The sequence below is a fragment of the Camarhynchus parvulus genome, chromosome 1, assembly GCF_901933205.1.
Source record: "Camarhynchus parvulus chromosome 1, STF_HiC, whole genome shotgun sequence".
NCBI lineage: Eukaryota > Metazoa > Chordata > Aves > Passeriformes > Thraupidae > Camarhynchus > Camarhynchus parvulus.
The window spans coordinates 41,292,967-41,312,330 of NC_044571.1; the positions used below are offsets into that span (position 1 = coordinate 41,292,967).

At 37.2% G+C, this 19,364-nt stretch overlaps 1 protein-coding gene across 3 annotated transcripts in view; it reads left to right on the forward strand.

The window, feature by feature from the left end:
• Window positions 1-19,364, forward strand: part of ABCC4 (ATP binding cassette subfamily C member 4) — a 140,038-nt gene that overhangs the window by 45,399 nt on the left and 75,275 nt on the right. For all 3 annotated transcript variants that reach the window (XM_030952050.1, XM_030952059.1, XM_030952069.1), the window contains exons 16-19: window positions 1,542-1,682; window positions 3,043-3,080; window positions 3,390-3,487; window positions 6,410-6,556. In XM_030952050.1, the coding sequence (XP_030807910.1) occupies window positions 1,542-1,682; window positions 3,043-3,080; window positions 3,390-3,487; window positions 6,410-6,556 (424 nt within the window). The remainder of the gene's footprint in view (window positions 1-1,541; window positions 1,683-3,042; window positions 3,081-3,389; window positions 3,488-6,409; window positions 6,557-19,364) is intronic.

Below are 19,364 nucleotides of genomic sequence, written 5' to 3' on the forward strand. Positions count from 1 at the left end.
CAGTGTTGAACTGAAATGAACACTTGCCCTGAAGTCCTCAGCTCTGAGAAGTGCATGTAGAAGCTGTGGCTTTATGCAAAGTCTGTGTTTGCATAGCTGGCATCAGCATGCCCGTAAACATACCCACATGATCTTGAGCTGGCCCTGCGGGGGTGATCCTGGGACACTGCTGCCTTGCTCTCTCCAGCCCTTTTGGTGGTGGAAACAGAAGGCTTTGTAGGGTGCCAGTGTGACTTCCAGGTGCCTCCTTATCTCTTGGCCTGCCCAATGCAAAAGCAGCCCTGAAGTTTCTGTACCAGAGGTTGCCTTCTGCTGGTGTGTTTGCATTCACATCAATCAGTGCAGGCTCCCTGTAACCCTGCTGGGCTTGTGCTAGCACTGCATCCATGGAACAAGCATTCCCTGTATGTCCCTGATGATTGCCACCCCTATGCTGTAGGTCTGTATTATCTTTATTTCTTCTCTGTGATGAAAAGCGGTGAGATTTAAAAAGGAAAAAAAAAACAAACCAACAAAATACTATGGACTTTTTAATGCCTTTTTGAGAAATGGTTTTACGCTCCAAAGTAGTAAACTTACATTATTAATGCCCCAGTGGCAATTCCAGTCTTAAATTCTCTTAAATTTATGGAGGTGTACCAAACTTCTTAGCAGCATCAATACTGTTGGATGGGGATAGGGAGAAGTGGGAAGGTGTGGTGGCTGGAGAAACAAAAAGCAAAGATCGGCGTCTCTCCTTTTACGGATGAGTAGGTTGGATTTCTCTTTTCATGTCTGTCAGGTCTCTTGATTCCACTCCTCTTGTACAGCCATGTCTTGTGGCAACAAAATCAACTGTTACATGTCTGCTGAACTGACACTAGTTTTTATACTGCATATACTATAAAAAAAAAAAAAACCCTGATTTTATTAATTTGTATAGTTCTTTTACCTTCTTTATGCCTGTATAATTTTTTTCCTTCTCTGTTTTTTAGTGTCCCCCATCCATTGTTCGTTTACTATGACTTCCCATTTGTCATTTTGCTTATTTTCCCTGTTAACAGATGCTTCGTTCATATTTACAGGGAGATGATTAGAACTTTATTGATAATTTGTAAGTCTTGGGTATGTGTTGGTTGATTATGGTAGATACTTGTAGAAGAGTGTTTAATTTAAATGCTTTTCTGGGAAGGAAAGGTTGCCCACATTTACATTCTGAAAAAAGAGTCTTCCCTGAATAAAGGCCTTAATTTCTGGAGCTGTTAAGAGTGAATATATATATATATATATATATATATATAAATATATATATAGTGTTATATATGATGAACCAATGCCAAATAAAATCCTTGAAGTGTTGCTTTGCAGAGTAGATTTTTCAGTATTGGTGCACTGAGACTATATTTTTTTGTCATAGCTATAGTTCAATATTTAAAGTTTTTATATGCTGGGATAATCACTTTATCTCCTTGTTTAATTGTTTGCTAATTTTGAACCAGGTGGCTTAGTCTGAGTCTGTAACTACAAGGTTGATGGGGTTTATTCTGTGGACTTTCTTTCAGGGTGAAAATGCACTGGCTGCAGTGCCAGAAGAGAGTCGACATGAGGGAAAAATAAACTTTAAAGTTTACAGAAAATACTTCTCTGCAGGAGCAAACTACTTTGTGATTTTTATACTCTTATTATTTAATATTTTGGCACAGGTGAGTTGTTGGAAACCACAAATAATATGGAATGTAGTTTGGCTTTGCGAGGTTTTTTGCCCTCTCCTTTTTTTTTTTTTTAATACAGTGCATACTTGTTGCTGAAGTGTTTAATCTAAAATGTTTTGGGTGTTCTTTAATAATTTTGTAGTGTACCCAGTACCCAAGTGTCAGCATGAAATTTTTACTGCAGCATTGAGAGGTCTTGCACTGATCCTTATTCCAACAATTTTAATACCTCACTAAAATAATTATTTTGGTGACAACATGGCATGAAAATTATAAGCCAGTGTACTTTGTTTAGAAAGAGAAGAAAATCATAAGGTGTATAAAAGTGGTGTTAAAAAGCAGTCAGAGTGTTTCCAGTTGAGGAGGGTAAAGAGATGTGCTGGGTGTGGGAGGACAGAGCCTGACAGAAGTGTTCAAAGAGCAACCTGTTGGTAAGTGCAGATCATGTGAAAAGTTTAGGTGGAGGGTCACTGTTTAGCAGAATGTGAAAGTAAGGAAGAGCATAGGCAAATATTTTGTGTGATGCAGACTGTAGCAGGTATGTAAATGAGTTTTTAAACAAAGTTATTTACAAACTTACTGAAAGCATGGTGAGCTGAGGAAGCTGAGTGAGGATACCTTTCGTGAACCTTTTTCTCTGTTTCTTGCTGAGAAGGCTCAAATTCATTTCATGGAAATTATTTTTCTTGGCTGTAAAAAAATAGTCTATATATTTTAACATCTTACTTCTTGCTTGTCCTTGAATTGAGTCTATTGGAAAGATAGCTAAGCAAGATCAGATCTCTGTAGTTGACTGCCCACAACTTTGAATTCACATGAACAGAAGTGTATTTTGAGATAATAACCCTGTTACATGTTTGTAGTCACCTTTTGTCACAGAAGGAAGGTGGCAGAAGGAGTTTTTCCCTCCCTCTCCTCTCTCATCCTCCTTCAACCCTGTTTCTGGTAATTATCTCCTGTAAACACAAATTTCTGGACTGGTAACATCAGAAAGTTTGTTAATCAAAAAGCATTTTGGAATATCTCTTGTAGCAAATTTAGGAACTGAGAAAATGAGTTCTTTAAAGTTCAATTAACATACATTAGGAAGAGCTACTATATTTTGTTTACTAAAGTGTATTGCTTTCCTTTAGCTTGCTAACATGTAAGGTAATTTAAGGTAACTTCTTTCTTTGTAGAGCACCTTCTAATGTGCTTGGCAAATTGCTACTGGTCTTGAAAGACTGGATGGCATACTTTTCTGAATATGTGATGTTTTCCCAGAGAGCTTGAAAGAATAGCAAGGAAATTTAATTTTCTAATTTTTTTTAATTTTGTGAGATGATTCTTGTATTTACTTCTTTTGCTCAAGGTGGCCTATGTGCTTCAGGACTGGTGGCTTTCTTACTGGTAAGTTGGTGATAATAAGTGGCTGGTTGTTTCTGCCTTTTCAGTCAAGTGCTGTTTGTTTAGCTGAAGAGGAATGGAACCTGCTCTAGAATAGTTCAGATCTTCCTCTGATTTCCACTTCTTTTTTTGGGGAAAAAATTTAAACTTTATGCTAAGTGTAGACTGTAATTGCATCTATTCATGTTGTGATGCATGATGGCATCAATACATGAGATCTTTTGAACTAAAGATTTCAACTAAAGAATTGAATCTAGAAACAGCTAAATGCACTTATTTAATGATGGTTATCTTCTGTGTGCATTTCCACAGGGCAAATCATCAAGAAAAGTTGAATCTCACAACAAATGGAAATAATGGAACAAAAGTGCCTGATCTAGACCTTAACTTTTATTTGGGAATTTATGCAGGTAATTGCACGTGCATTTGTATGTGTATGTTTATGTTTAAGAGCTATTTATTATCTGATAGAGATTTTTGAGAGGTGCAAAGCAATGTGTGGGGAAATGTGATTTCTAGCAGTAGCTGAGCAATGTCTTTACAGATTAAAAGCCTGAGTCTTGTTTTCTGATTAAATAGATTGCAATAAATAAAATAAATCTGACAGAAGAAATAGGTTGCTTTGGCTGGATTTTGGAAAGTAAATCAGGAATTGAGTATCTGAAAAGGCAGTCACATTAAGGTTGGGGTTATTGTCTATATATTAGTAAGTAATTGAGCTAAATCTTCAGTCATTATGGATGGCAAGAGGGATTAGAAATGGATCTTTGTTCTGTGCTGTTCTAAAACTTGGCATGGCTACATTTCTTCTGAAGTGCCATAGAAAAAGAACAAGCTTTTAAAAGGCATCCTAGATGGGTATGCAAAGCAGGTTGTTAAAAAACATTTCAATATATTTCAATAGGTAGCATTATGCTTCTGAATATTCAGAAAAGGGCGTTGATCCTTGCATTCAGGCATCCAAACATCTTGAAAAACTGCTCTGAGATGTAGTAAAAATTGCCACAGAAGAATCATGTGCATGCTCTCAGATTCTACTATTTAACACTCTTAGTGATGCACGGTTTTGTATGGCATGGTAATTTCTTCATGGAGATGTAAATGGTTGGTGTGAGAAAACAGGTGGAATGCCAGAGGAATATGCATTGAATGTATTCAGAAACATCTCCATGGGTGAGAGAATAGGTGCAGGATTTTTTGTTTAGTTTGTTTTCTGGAATCCACGTGATCTGAGTGGCTGACAGAAAACATTGTGTTTGGCCTGGAAAGCAACAATTTAGGAGCCAGATGAACTTGGCTCTTATTTTCTCTGTGTAATGTCTTATTTCCTGAACCGTTCCAGTGGACTGCACAGTGTGATTAAATGTGGCAAATTTCACTTTCTCTAACCAGGTAGCCTAAACCACATTAGTGAAAATTTTATCCTTTAAGGAATATTTTGCTCTAGATAGCAGGACAACAAAAGCTACCTTTATATTGAAACTTTTAGATGACTTAGTGAGATATTTGCAATTGTTGAACAGACAGCATTGACTTATCTACATAAAATTGTAAGTGGAGTTGACAAAGTTATAGAAAAGTAGTACATTTTGCAGGAAATACATAATAATCCAATTTACCTTTTTCTATAATCTCTTAAACAGTACAAAACAATTTAACATTTTTATTTCTGATTATCAATATTTGAAAAAACAAGCCCACTCTAGTAGTTCCTTCTTAGTCCTTTTTGCTTCTGTGAAACAAAGATTTTGAAGAGTAAAATTGCTGTTAATAGGGAACACTGCTGGCCAGAACTAGGGTACCAATTCCACACCTCTTCTATAAGGCAGACATGAAAAGAGCCCATGTCTCTGTCATACTGAGGTTCTGAGCTCATGAACAGGGTAAGCAAAGAGACAGATTAAGTGAAGGACTTGGAAGCATGTCTTGTTTCTCCTTCTCCCCAGCCATTAGGTCTGTTCAGGTCTGTTCTGGCAGGGTCATACCAACAGCTCCCAGCTGCTTCCAGGCCTGAGGAAAATTGTACAGAAATAGGGGGTTTCCAGGATGTGGTCCCTCTCCTTGTGTCACTCCCAGAGACTGCGGTTAGGAATGGGCTGTGCCACAGCCTCCTGCTTTGTGCCTCTCTGGCTCCCTTTTTGCATGACCCAGCTTTCCTGTTTGTGTATGTGCAGTTATTCTTGGAAAAATTATCTTCTCCTACCTGGCCTGGAAATCCTCGTCATCATCTCTTTTCTTAAAAACAGCACCTCACCGAATGTGAGCAATAAACTGCAAGAAGACAAATGAAATAGAGATGATACCTTTATTTACTCCCTGGGAGGACAGAGAAGGAAGCCTATGGGGTAGCTTAACCATTTCACATAATTTAAAACCTCCCTCTTTCCCACTGTTACTGTAGCTGTTCCTGAACTGTGTATGATTTTAACCTGCCCTGAGAATAGGCAAGGTTTTCTGCTGATAGTTGGGGTCTAACTTCAGCATATCTTCAAGACCTGAGGTAGCTATGCTGATTTTTTGAAGCAGAACACGTGGAGCCTGAAAGCTCTGCTAAATGTAAGGTTTAGACCTTCACTGTTCACTCTTTTTGACAGGGAATTTGAGCAGCCACATTGGAGATTATGCACAGCAAACAGAGCAACAGCAATCTCAAATTATTTATTTCAATAGTTTTTTGCCCTGTAGCACCCTTGTCTTGTAAGCAGAGTTGTACCCAGAAGAGAAGCAAAGAGTCTGCACACCAGTTACCTAGAAGGACTGTTTCTTCTCATGGCATAAGGAATGCATCTTACATAGTGTGAAAGATACATAATTTATGTGATTTGGTGTGTTTTACAAGGGGAAGAATGGCGTAAGTGCTTTGGGCTGATTGGGAGTAACTCAAGGTTGTGTCTAAATAGCCATGTATTTATTACTTGTTTAATACCTGCTGGCAAGTGTTGAATCTTCACAGTGACCTGTGCAAGCCACAGTTATACATGGCACTGCAAAATGAATTTTTTAGTAACACTGTTAGGCAGAAAGTTTCAATATGCATTTATCTCATGGGTTAACAGACATTTCCTACATTTCTATGAAGTACCAGTTCTTTCAAACAGAAAAAGAGAAATGGATTAAATTGATTCTGTGATAATAACTGAAGCTAGTGACAAATGTATCTGTGTTCTGCACTCAGTCTGAGTCCCCCTAGGCTTAAGTTTGGATTCTTGCTATATGCAGAAGTCCAGAGAATTTGGTTTTAGTGCAATTTTATTTTTAACTTTTTTTCTTTCTGAAATATCCATGTCTTTTTGGAGTCTCTATTCATGTTTTGTGGTTTTTTTTAATTTCAGGTTTAACAGTGGCTACAATACTATTTGGCATAATAAGAAGTCTTCTGGTGTTTCAAGTTCTTGTCAATTCTGGTCAGAATTTGCACAACAAAATGTTTCAATCCATTTTGAAAGCCCCTGTCTTGTTTTTTGACAGAAATCCTATAGGTAAGTTTATTTTAAAAAAAAGACCCAAACCTTCAATATTTAATGTATCTCCTTGATTGCACAAATTGTACCATTTTTGGACAATTACAATTTGATGGTATTTTTGCACTGCTGGGTTCTTTTGCTTCTTTTACTTAGACTTTCTAAATCTAAATTTTTACTTAAGCACTTCAAATTTTACAGTGTAGTACTTTTCAATTTCAAACTCAGACTGCTTATTGATGGTTCATCTTACTGTCTTTAAATGCAGCTTACAGAACAATGAATTAGCTGTAGCTTTGGTGTTGTGCGTGGACCTGCATTTGCACTGCTGTTCTGATGCAGTTTCACAGGGAGTCTCCCATATGCTCAGTGTGTGTGAATGCATTTTGTAAAACTGTGATCCAGATCCTTATGTTCTTCAAAAGAAAGGAGAGAGAAGCTGGAGCAGAGTGAAGAGAGTGGGAAAGTGGGTGGTACTGATTGACTAGCCAAAGATTTGTCTTTTACATGAGAGCCAGAAACCTGATGATCTTCACTCCCTTGGAAAAAAATGGACTTGTTCTCATAGCACCAGGAGGCATTTAATTGTAAGGATATATAGGGATGGCTTTATTGTTTCAGAGAAAATGATAATATTTTCAGGAAATTGATACTTATGTGGAGAAAAGGTTCATGCCCATGATATGGCGAATGAAATGAGTACAATCTAATCTTAAAGAACACCCCTACTACTGCAGAAAGTTAGGACTGTGTTATCTGGCCTGCTTGTACTGTGAGCGTGTGGAAATGTACATTCAAGGCCACTGCAGAGGCTTAGAAGGGAAGCTCAGGAAATGGGAGCTAGTGAGAGCACATGCCTGAGAAGAAATCCTAGTGCTGATGTGTCAGGGGTTTTCCTCTTCTCTCTGGGGTATGTGTGCGCAGCAAACGCAGTAATTTCATTTTTGAGGGAATACTTAGTGGTCTTGTAAGAATGCCCATAAATCTGGCTCATAATAACAAACCAAGAACTAGAGAGAGAACATCAGCAACAATGTAGAGTAACACCAGTTTGCTTTGTAACACTGTGAAGCTCTAATTAGCAGTGCATTGTAAAACTGACATTCTTTAAATCTGCCTGTTGCTGGTATTCACACGCCGTTGTGACTTAGATGGGTGTTTCTGTTAAACAACAGATATTTTATAATAGAGGATTAACTTCAGGATGCATATATTTCTTTCCCTTCATCTTTCTCTTGGTCAGGGTAGTATGCAAAAGTACTGCTGTTCTGATCTCTGCATTATTTGAAAAAGGAAAAAAGGGAAGAAAAAAGATACATATGAGACAATGTTCTCCTTCAGAATTGCAGCATTTAGCAGTTCTGAAATCTGTTTGTAATATCTGTATTTCATTGTCTGATTTACATGGATTTTTTACTGTTTATTTATCCTTTAGAACTTCAGATTTCTTGCATTGAGGTGGGATGGTTTTTTCCCCCTATCTTTTTTTTTTAATATGCCTATGAAAGACATACTAAAAAGAAATTGAAGTTGTTAAATGCGCTTTTTTCTAGCTTGTGATTGTAATAGCTAAACCAAACTATTAGTTATCATATCCCATATTAGCAAAGCTGATACTGCAATGTCAGATCTGTCATTTAAGCATCCAGCATGTTCTCAGTGTTAGTGTGAGGTCTCTAAGACCTCAGCAGAATCAGTTGCTGAACTGAATTTTGCTGTTTTATTATCAGAAAAGAATCAGTAATTAAAAATTGCCACGGCTAGTATTTTTAACACACGGTGATCTGTGTTCCAGAGTTGAGTAGGTAACTTAAATAAACAGACGTCCCAAGCTCTTGGTAGTTCTTACTGGGGAAGCAGAGTAACGAGGAGCATCAGGGAGTCGACATTAGGAAATGGAAATGCGTGGTGAATCATGACATGTCTGTCAGCTCCCAACAGTGTAGATCCAATCAGTCTTGGTGAATAAATGAGATGACTTATTTCTAAAAAAAATTGTGCTTTGTGAATCAGTTCAGGCATAAGCCCAAGATCTCTCTTTACAGATTGCATTAGCAATATATGGGGAGGGGTAGGTTGTAAAGGCAATAGTAACTAGCATTTTATCCAGATGATAGAAGAATGTCAATGTATTTTTGGAACCTGGATTACATAGCAGAGAGGGAAAAGGAATAAAAGGACCCCTCTCTTGTCTCCCTTCCTAGCCAAAAATACTTATATGTACACAGATTTCACCTTTAAATTCAGCATAGGTCTAAAAAGAATTAAACTTTACTGTCTATTTTGCACTGGAAGAACCTTATTAATAAATGACTCTCTCTTTCCGTCTTAAGTGTTTAGCCTAACCCTACTGAGCTGATAGTCCTAAGTGACCAAAGTACATTGTCTTACCCAGCATGCAGAAAAAATTGCCGTTTATTTATGACTGAAATTCTAATTTATCAGCAGGTATCTCTACTGCATCACTTACATGGCTGTTGTGAAAGCTTGATAGGTAGCTGAACTGTTAGTATTTGGGTTTTATTACATCTGACTTGTCTGCATTTTTTCATAGAAGTTTTTTTTTTTTGTGTAGAATTTGGCTCTCTGGAAAATTCCTTTGCTCTTCTACCCATATCCCAGTAAGGGAATGACATGAATGTCAGAGTATCTGTAAAGTAGGAAGATGTGGACGTTTTCTATTTCATGTGAATGCTTTATATATTGCACTTCACATGTCACTTGCAGGAATAAAAAGGGGTTGATTTCTGTGCATGTCTAGCACAAGAGGGCAGCATGATCTGTTTTATCCCAGTTGAGCATTACAGAGGCTTCTTAGAAGGATAACAAAATTCATCTGTTGTGTTTTTAGAGATGATATTTGAGGAGTCAATTTTCAACCTCTCTGCTGAGCAATAGTACTGTGGTTCCATTCAGTTGTCTTAATTGTCTGCAAGAATAGTATTTTCTCCTGATCTTTTACACAATAAGCTTTTCAGCTGCATGTAGTGCTGAGTTCAGGAACTTTTTTCCTTTTGGAAATAGTGGCCAAAAAGTCAGATAACCCTCTAAAGTCAGAAGACTCCCACCAGGGAGACCTTCTTCAGCCATTATTCCCTTTAATTTCTTTTCCAAGATGTTTGTAACACTTCAAAACAGATTTGTTATAAAGCTATGTGAAAGGGACCCGGACTTCAGCAGCAAAGACTTGATTTGGGACTTGCCACTTTTGAAATGAGTTTCTCATTGAATAGTTCAGATGGTCCTACTTTTGACAAGCTTCAGGATTTGATTCAAGATTACTTGCTTAGCTTGTAAATGAATTGTTCTTTTCTGGGTTTAGGGACAGAGATTAGAGAAGTGATGCTAATGTGTAACTGCATAATTTTCAGTTATGGTGGTTCTAGTGTAAATTCTGTGTAGTTTTGAATTGCATTGAATTTAGGAAGCTGAAACCTGCTGCTGCTTTGCTGATGGGTGCTGTAAGAAGGAATGGATGATATGCATTAATTTGTTCAGATAAAATAGAAATCTCTTCCCCTTCTAGAGAATCTGCCTGAAATTTAAATTGAACCAGAATCACTACAGAAGTGCAGCTTTTTCTTTTTTTTTCCCCCCAAATTGTATCTCCTCAAACTGTTGGTTCTGACAGTTAGAGGAGGAAAAGAAATATTTTGGCAGACTTTGCAGCATTTCTGGCCTTCTTAGAAATGGGAAGCACTGAATTGTATGCTGTTTGTCCTTGACCTGTTAAATTAACAGATTTTTTTTCCCCCACAAATGCATTGTGGAAGCATTAAATAAACATAGATCCCTTTGAATACTTACCTAGACTTTGAGATTTGACCAGGTTATAGAGAAAAATACTCTTTTTTTTGGTTTGGCAGCCAGAAATGGCACGCTGAACTGATAGCTAATAGCAGCACATGAAAGCAAACTCCAAATATAAAAAGATTAAAATGTGAAAGAAAGCTGTTGTTATAATGAAGTTTGTTTTTCTTTAAGGCATAAGGATTTTAATTATAGTGTTCATAAGTCAACTGCTGAAACGCTTATAATTTGACAGAGAAAGTTTCTTTATAGGATTAAAAGCATGTTCATCAATGCACAAATGACTATCTGCATTTTATCTGACAGAAGTGTCAAATGGGCAATGTTGTTACAGTGTTTCAACCATATAATATTTGCAACGAATATGGTATTTCAGCAGTCTGAAAATTACAATGCTGATAATGAGGTTGTTAAATTATACTTTATCAGATGGATAGTGAAACTGCTCTAGTTAGTGTACATTAATGTATGCTTGTTCACACAAGTGATTCTGCTGAACAAGTAGCATGTTTAAACAAGAAATACTGGTCTTAAACGGTGTGATTTACAGTAGGTGGTGTTTTGGCATATCATGCAGTTAACAAGGCAAAGCTTCATGTTAAGATACTTCGTTTGTAGTCTCATTCGTCAGTGATTTAAATATTCAGTAGCAATGCCAGGAAATGTATTGTATTCCTATTTGACTCAATGACTCAATTGCTTTCTTTATTTCTTTTTTTTTTTGGAAACAAGATCTGTCCTATCTTTCTGATGCAGTTTTCAGATATATCCTTGTGGTCAAGATGAATTCTGCAGGGTTGTGAAAAACTGTACCAGCTCTTTTGACAGCTTTCATGTTCTCTTAAGCTAATACAAAAAAATGCATTGTCCTGAAAGCAGCAGAGGCTTTGTTTTTGACTCTCTGTGCCAAGCTCTAAAGGGCATTCACATGTGCACAGGTTTGTTAGTTTATGTTGAAAAAGAAGTCCCTATAGGACAGCCTTTTGTTGTAAAATAAAAACACAGATTCTCTCTTCCGTGTTGGTAATCACTTGCATTTGTTGTTATTAAGATGGCAACACAATGGGTTCCATCAATCATCAAGATCCTTAACAACCACACAACGTTGTAAATATTATGTTTGGGTGTTTGAGTGGAACAGCTCGTCACTGAAGTAGGTGTGGTAATTAAAACCTGTTAGGTTGCTACATGTGTTAAAGAAAAAACCCTTTAATGTTTTTTTCATATAACAATGGCGATATGTACTTTAAATCTTATCAGGGCGTGATTATTAAATGATATTTTATGGGAGTTGCTCATTTACTGTTAGTATTATCATGGCTTTGTTAAGAGTTTAAATAGTCTTATGCTTCCATGTGTTTTATCACCATTATGATTCTGTCAAGAGCTGTACGAAGCTGATTGCTATAGGAGTAGTCTTTAAAGTCAGTAAATGGCACTCTGGAGTTATGTTTACATTTATTATCTATTAGCGTAACTCGATTCAACTCTATCCTGTTCTTTTCCGCAATAATAATTGAATGAAACTTGGCCATAAAGCGATGAGACAAGCCCATTACATTTTCAGTTCACCGAGTCAGACCTCACCCCATTTATGCCTACTATGGGAGATAAAATTAAAAGCTTTACAGAAAAGCTGTTTGTAGGTGGGGATGAGGCATTATTTGACAGGGAAATAGTGTGAAGCTTGCACTGACAGCCACTTCCAAGTGCAGCCTCTTGCTTCCCTGGCACAAGATTCCGCCTCCCTTCGTAAGGATTTTCGATCTTCTTCGCATTAAGATCGCCTGGTGGGGAAAACAGCCTGCTGTGAAACTCATTTCTGACCATATGCTGACCTGCCCAGATACTGCAAAGTCTAGTGTTTTCATTTACTGAAGCAGTTACAGAGAGAGCTGCTCTCGCCCCACCTCAGCCGAGCAAAAAGGAGGCATGGAATGTCGAGCAAGACAGGGAAGCCTAATTAAAAATACTGGCTTTAGAAGACTGCACAGAAGCTGTTCAGAGACATCCCTTTCCTGCAAGTGTAGCTGGAAAATAAAAACGAAATTTTGTTTTAGTCTTGCATAGCTGGCATGCTGTTTTGGGGAGATTTGTGGCGATGGGGAACTGAATGTTGGTTGGAGACACTTGAAAACAGAGGGAGAGACTGCTGTAATATTGATGGAAAACTGCAAGGGGCTTAAAAAGAGGGCCCAACTGAGGCGATGCAGCTACAAATAAGCTTTTAGAGATAATCCAAAATGGAGAATTTTTTTTTGTTATTTTTTTTTGTTTTGTTTTGATAATAACTATTTTAAATATGTAACCCTTTTTTGCTATTTTTAATCTGTTTATAAATTGTGGAATGCTGCTACAACTACTGTGGATAGTGGGAACTGGAGGTGCCACATGGATAGAATGTCCTCTCTTGCTGTTCATGGATGCCTGTTTTGGATGGGAAATGAGCATCTCTGAGAAATGAGGAAAAACTTATCAAAACTCAATTCATTCAACCTTAGAACAAGGCATAAGCATTTCCAAAAATAAATTGCCTTGGAGAAGAGCTGGGCAGGGATAATGAGCAGCCAGGTGGTGAGACCACCTATAGGGAATGTGGGAAAGGCAGTCCAGCTCTTCTCCCCCTCTGGTTCAGTGTGAGCTTTGAACATGTGGATCCCCCACCCCGGGTGACAGCCATGCACATCAGGCTCTTGGCTGTGCCATAGCCTTCCGCTGCTGTCCCTTATGGACACACAGACACAGTTAGACCACTGTGCTGTTTGCAGAAAAACTAGCCCACTGTGATGGGGTGTTTTGGGGTTTTTTTTTGCTTAATCTGAGTAGCTGGAAATTAAAATGAAACAAACACTATCGCAGTGCAAACTCATTTCATTAGCACTGTTCTGCTTTATGCTGCACAGAATTCTTTCTCCCAGACGGTCCTAGGTAATCTGCACTGCAGCATCTGGGTGAATTAATTAGTTGAGGTTTCTTTCTTTTTTTTTCTTTTTTTCAGATTGCCAGCATCTTGCAGATTATGCAATAAGTGAAGATTAGTTTGTGCCTGTGGTGATCTTGTAGAGTGTTTGGAAACAAAAGACACTTCTCGATCCAAAATTAAAATTTTAGTGTAGAAAAGAATGGCAGTTGTATGTGAATCTGCCTGTTTTGGCAATCCAGACTAAAGCCTGAAGAATAGAAATAACAGCAGAAGCAGAGTTATTGAATCAAACTTGACTTCAGTGTGTTGTTCGGTTTAAGAAATACAAACTTAAAGTTATTTACAAATAGTACAATACAGTACAAATAGTACAGTTTACAAATAGTACAATAATTGCTTGACAGGTCTTCCACCCTCTCTTCCCCAGATAATTTTTTTTCCTTCATCAAGACCGTTAGGGACTTTGTCTGGGGCTTTTTGTTATGTATTCAGGTGAACACATATGCAGAACCTCCTTCAGGTTTTGATTTTTGATGTCATTTTATGGAAGATAATGTTACATTTGGAGAGGACAACATTATTCCAAGCTATATATGTTGATAGCTACCAACCTTAAGAGAGCTTTTCAAAGTGTTCTAAAATAACATCAAACATATGAAAAACATTTGTTTGTTTGTTTGTTTTATTAGGTAGTGGACAATAGTCCTGTAATTAGAGTGGTAGTATGTAATGGACATTAATTATTGCTTGTGGCTATACTGACCTTGAAGGCAGGTAGCTTGAAACTGGAAACTGCATGTTCATTTTTGTTTGGGATTTGTTTTAATGTTCATTTAAATTTGGGCTCTTGTTCAGCATTTTCCAAGGTGATTCTTATTTGCATACTTAGTTGCCATAGTTTTTGATTCTGGCTTGAGCAGAATATTTAGTTGTGGTGGTCCCAAAGGGAGGTTGTAGAGTGAGGAGGTTTCTGAAAAGTCTGGGTAGGCTGGGCTGCCTTAACTATGACTCACCTAATGCTGCGTAGGAAGTTCACGGAGCCAGCAGGCAAAGCAAGCTGCTGCATGGCAGAAAGGTGGCAGTCTTCATTCTCAGCTGTTTGATTCAGAGTAGAGTGCCTTTTGTGCTCAGGAGGTGGTTTTGGTTTTGTGTTTGTCTTTGCACTGTTGTAAAAGACTTATAAATGACTTCTGACCTAGTTGTAGGATTCCTTCATCCTTCCTAATTTACCAGTTAAAAGAAGACCATAAAGGTCACTAATGTTTCTCAAACTTGAGCTTTTATCATGTGCTACTTGTGCAACATTTATGACATTTGAAAATTCAAAGGAAGTTTAGAGTTCAACTTTGCATAAGGTCATGGTTTCTCTGTCCACTGACATGGTTCTGGTCAGTTTTCGTCCGCCGTGTACTGAATTCACCCTCTGTTTTGTCCAGGAATGCTACTTTTCCTGCCCTCTTTCAAGCATAAGTCTTTACTAGCTTGATTTAGTGTTGGGGCAGGGAGTGCAGAATAATCTGAAGGTGTTTGGAAATCTGAGAAGGTGAAGATTTGGAACTTGGACATCCTTGATAGCAATTATAAGGAATAATAGATGAAAGAGAGATGGTCTAACTCTTCCTCAGTTCTTTTTATCAGATGTGATGACATTTCTGTGTGTGTGTGGTAAACCTCTTTTTTTTCAATGAAGTCGCTGTCTGTTTAATATGTAAATGATGCAATGCAGAATATTGCTAATTCGTGTGTAGGCAGGAAAAAACACTCTGACACTGCTTTGTGGTAAACTTCCCTTCAGTGGGAATACGTGCATCTTTGTCCCTGTGTGTGTTCATTTCTCAGCATAATTTCGTGTTCATCAGTTTGAATGTTCACAACCTAAAATAAAGAGTTTGATCTACATTTTAGGCAAAACTCCTGTATACATTCTTAAGATGTCATAATTAACTTCTCATACAGGAATACTGTCCCTGCCCCATCCTTTCTAGGACGTGCCAGGAGGACAGTAAGTGATTGGATGCCAGGGGCATTTGCTCAGTGCTGCGTTTTTCCCCACTCTGTCCTTTTCAATGTGAATATTTAAAGCTGTAAACTTTACACTATCTTGTTCCTCTCTCCTTCTGGAGCACCTATTTTTTTTTTTTTTTTTGATCTGTCATGCTTATCTTTAGAGAAGAGGTGATGTCTATCTCAGAGAGTTAAATCCCTGTGCTTAAGGATGGGTATCTAGGATTTGGAAAGTGACATTTAGAAATTTACCATATTTTTAAGATTTATTTTTAAAAAAATATATGTTTATGTGAAGGCCCAACTCAGGCTTTCCTTGAGTTTGGTACAATACTTCTTTCCTTTCTCCCTTCATTCCTTAATTCCCCAGTTTCCTTTTAGAAGAACAGTTCTCCTCTCTCCTGTCTGAACAACCAGCCAAAAGTAAACAATTACAGTTATCTTTCCAGAATATTTCTGGTATTCCCTGGCTAAAAAATGTTGAAATGGTTTAAGGAAGAGTTGGTAGTTCTTACCTTTAGTCAGCTAATATTCCCTTACCATTGGAGAAAAAAACCCAATTGTTTGGTGCTCCTTTGAGACAAAAGATACCTGCAGAAGCCTCTGCAAATTTAAAGCCTCAGAACTGTGAAATATAGATGGTTTTAGCTTTAGAAGGGTCTTCTTTTTTTCTATTAAACTAACAATATAGAGAGAATTTTTTTCATCAGTGTTTTCGACAGAAAACTAGTTATTCTAGACTTATTCCAATATTAAGAAATCTTATCTAAGGAGCGCTTTCAAAATAAAGCCAAATTTGAGAGAAAAAAGTGCCTTGAGGTTTTTATAAAGCTGACAAGTTCTAATATTCCAAATACACAGTGACAATGATCTTCTTTTATAATTAAGCTACAAGTATGATTTCATATTGAATTCAAAGCCATTCACTGAATACTGCTTATATTTAAACCCCCAAAAATCCCCAAGAGAAAAAATGGAAAAAACAATCCCAACATATTTTTTTTAATTCAGATAAGAAAAAATAAACTCTGCTGCACCTCTATTTAATAACCAGTGTTGCTCAGCTACTACTGAAGGCTTAAGGACAGTGTTTAGAAGTGATTGTTCAAAAATAAGTGTTTCTCTAAGATTATGAGGGCTTATACAGATGATTTTGTTCACCTGCTGAGTGTTCAAGAGTGGAAATGTCCAATCTGACGCTTTCCAGAAGTGTTTGTTTGCTTGAAAAAATAGAAACATTCCTGTGGAAAAATAGAATTCAATTAATTTTTGTCCCTTCTTAACCACATACTAAAGCAATATTATTATGTACTTTTAATAGAGACACAAATGTTTAGTGGAACGCAAAATCCCAGGTTTCTGAAATGATATGAGGTGTTTTTAGGTTAAAATGTAGTGCTGTGAGCCCTGCTTAATTTGTTAATACCTTCCTGCTCTTCCTCTGTTGTTTGTGCTTCTCATTAGATGCAAGATGTTAAAATGCTTGTTGAGAACTTGTTATTAATTTTAAAAAGGACACAGAAGTGTTTTGAATAGAAATTTTACTTATTGTTCAATTAAATGGGCAGAAGGAGAACAAGTTAGTACAACTGGAAGACAGTACATTTATATTAGATACTATGAAAAATTCTTTGCTGTGAGGGTAGTGAGGCACTGGCACAGGTTGTCCAGACAAGCCTGTCCATGCCTTATCCTTGGAAGTGTTCAAGCCGTGTTGGATGGGGCTCTGAGCAGCCTGGTCTTGTGGAAAGTATCACTGCCCACCGAAGGGGGGTTTTGAAATAGTTGGTCTTTAAGGTCCCTTCCAACCCAGGCCCCAATGTGTGTTTATTTGACTTTATGGGTCTTGGAAAAACAGAAGGTTACATTCATTTTTTGACTTCCTGAGAAGGAGGTGCAAAAATACTCTTCCAGCTAGTGACCTGCAGCACTTTGGTAGCTTTGGGTTGTATCTGAATTACTACAAAGTAAAGGCGATGGAAAAAAACTTTCAGCATGGAAGGAGAGGGCTTTAAAGACCTTTAATACCTCTCAGATTTGGTGCAAAACAGAGATTTATACTTTAACTTTCATTTCATCTTTAAAGGGGCTGTGGTTCTTTGTAGTGGAACTTGAGCAGCAGGATGGACAGAGAATGTTGTTGGTGTAAGAGGAAGTGTGACAGGTGTAGCATTTGCTCCTTAGACCAGTTTTTCCTCTTGCTGTGTGCCTTTCAGCTGTGATACCAAAGCAATTCAGAGAGGAACCAGAGCAACAAAGGCAGTTACTTTAATTAATGAATTTTATCCTCAAAGGCTTTTCGATCTAATTTGGTCTTCTGATTTTCTGTTGATTCTTCCAAATGCTTCAGACTTAGTCAGACAAAAGCCTTTTTCTTCACAATTGTCAGATTTCATTGAATCTCGAGTCTTGGTGATAGAGCTTAATTGTCAGCAAAATAAGTCTTGGTTTCTCTAAATTGTTTGATCCTCAATTGGTTTAGAAGTGACAATATACTTTCATTTACAGGGTTTAGATACTGTTTTCATGTGGCATGTGGAGCAAAGTTGGACCAACCAAAAACATTATTTCAGTTGTTTTCTGTCAGGGAGGCTTAGACAAAGAGCTTAGTCTCAGATCCTTTAAAGTTCAAGCATCTGCCACTAGGGGCAAAAATTATTTTCCTGTAGGCATTCATCTTTTATTGTAGATTTACTGTGCTGCTTCACTTGGTTGATAATCTAATTTAAACCCCAGAGATGATTCATACCTCCTCAAGGGGGATTCACAGCTAGTTTAAATTGTGTGATGTCAGAACTTTTCAGTTCTTCTAGGATCTCTTTTTTGAACATAATGGTCCTTTGGGTGTTTGAATGCACTGAGGAGTAAAGAATGTAACCCTTGCAAATCGTAACACTTGAGAGATACTGTTTCACAACATACCTTGGATTATTTTTCAAATTTATTTGGCTTTCTAGTTTAGGTAACTTGTGATGTCTAGACTTAATTTAGGTCCTAATTATGCCCAGTGGTCTATTGTGGACAAACTTCTGCAGGTGTGAGTGTGGTACCTGTTGAAGAAAGGAACTTACTGGAAGGGAGAATAGATCATGTGCTGTGCTAAAGACTTTTGTTTCATAAGCCCGGCATTTTAGCATTTTGTATACGTGTAATATGACAGTTTTCCAGAAAAACACTGGATTATGAAAGGTTACAAAACCTTGGTGTCAAGAGGCATTTTCAATTTCCATTCTCAGAAAAGCAGAAGAAACAAATAAACAAACCCCCAATTGGCCAGAAGGTCCTAAAAGGTTTTAGATTTATCCAAAGACTTAAACTTGTTCATGACTCCTTCCTGAAGGCATGACCACTGTGTAGTTGACCACTAAAAAGGTTAGGAATTGAATGTTCATATTAGTTTCATATTATATTCATATGTGAACTGTTATTTGAGGAGTTCTTCTCTAGAGTCAGGCAAGGACAAAACAGACATTCAGAAAATTAAGAGGTGTTGTATATACCGTTCAGCTGTGTTGAAAGGTTTATTGAGTGCTTTTCATATGCATTCTAAAGTTAAGCTACATTTTGAAAACTATCAGAGCCAACATTAGTTCTCCAAATATTCTAATTAAATAAACTACCATGCTAAGTTGTTACTAATAATACTCTGTAATTTTAATAGTGGTTGGTTTATTAACACAATTTGGCTTTTGTGGCTTTTTTGCTTGGAGGTGTAGTTTTGTTTCCTATGTTTTAACGATGTATCCACAAATTGATCCCGAATCAAGTTCTGTGCTCATGCTGTTTTGCAAAGAGGGAAACAAAAACACAAGATATTTTTCTGTCATTTGCTTTCATTATTGTATGTGTATTTTTCCATTTTATTCATGCCTTATCTGAAATTTGATGTCTTTTTCAATGCAGAACAATGGCAAAGCTGTTGTTTTGAAGGAACCTTTCCCAAACTGATTATGATCAGTTACTATTTGCAAAAATTTTAATGCATATTACGAAACAGAACTTGTGCTTCAGGTCCATGAGAGGATTTAATAGTGGTTTATGTATTACGTACCTATACTTGAGTGATAGGTATTTTTGTCATAGTCTTTA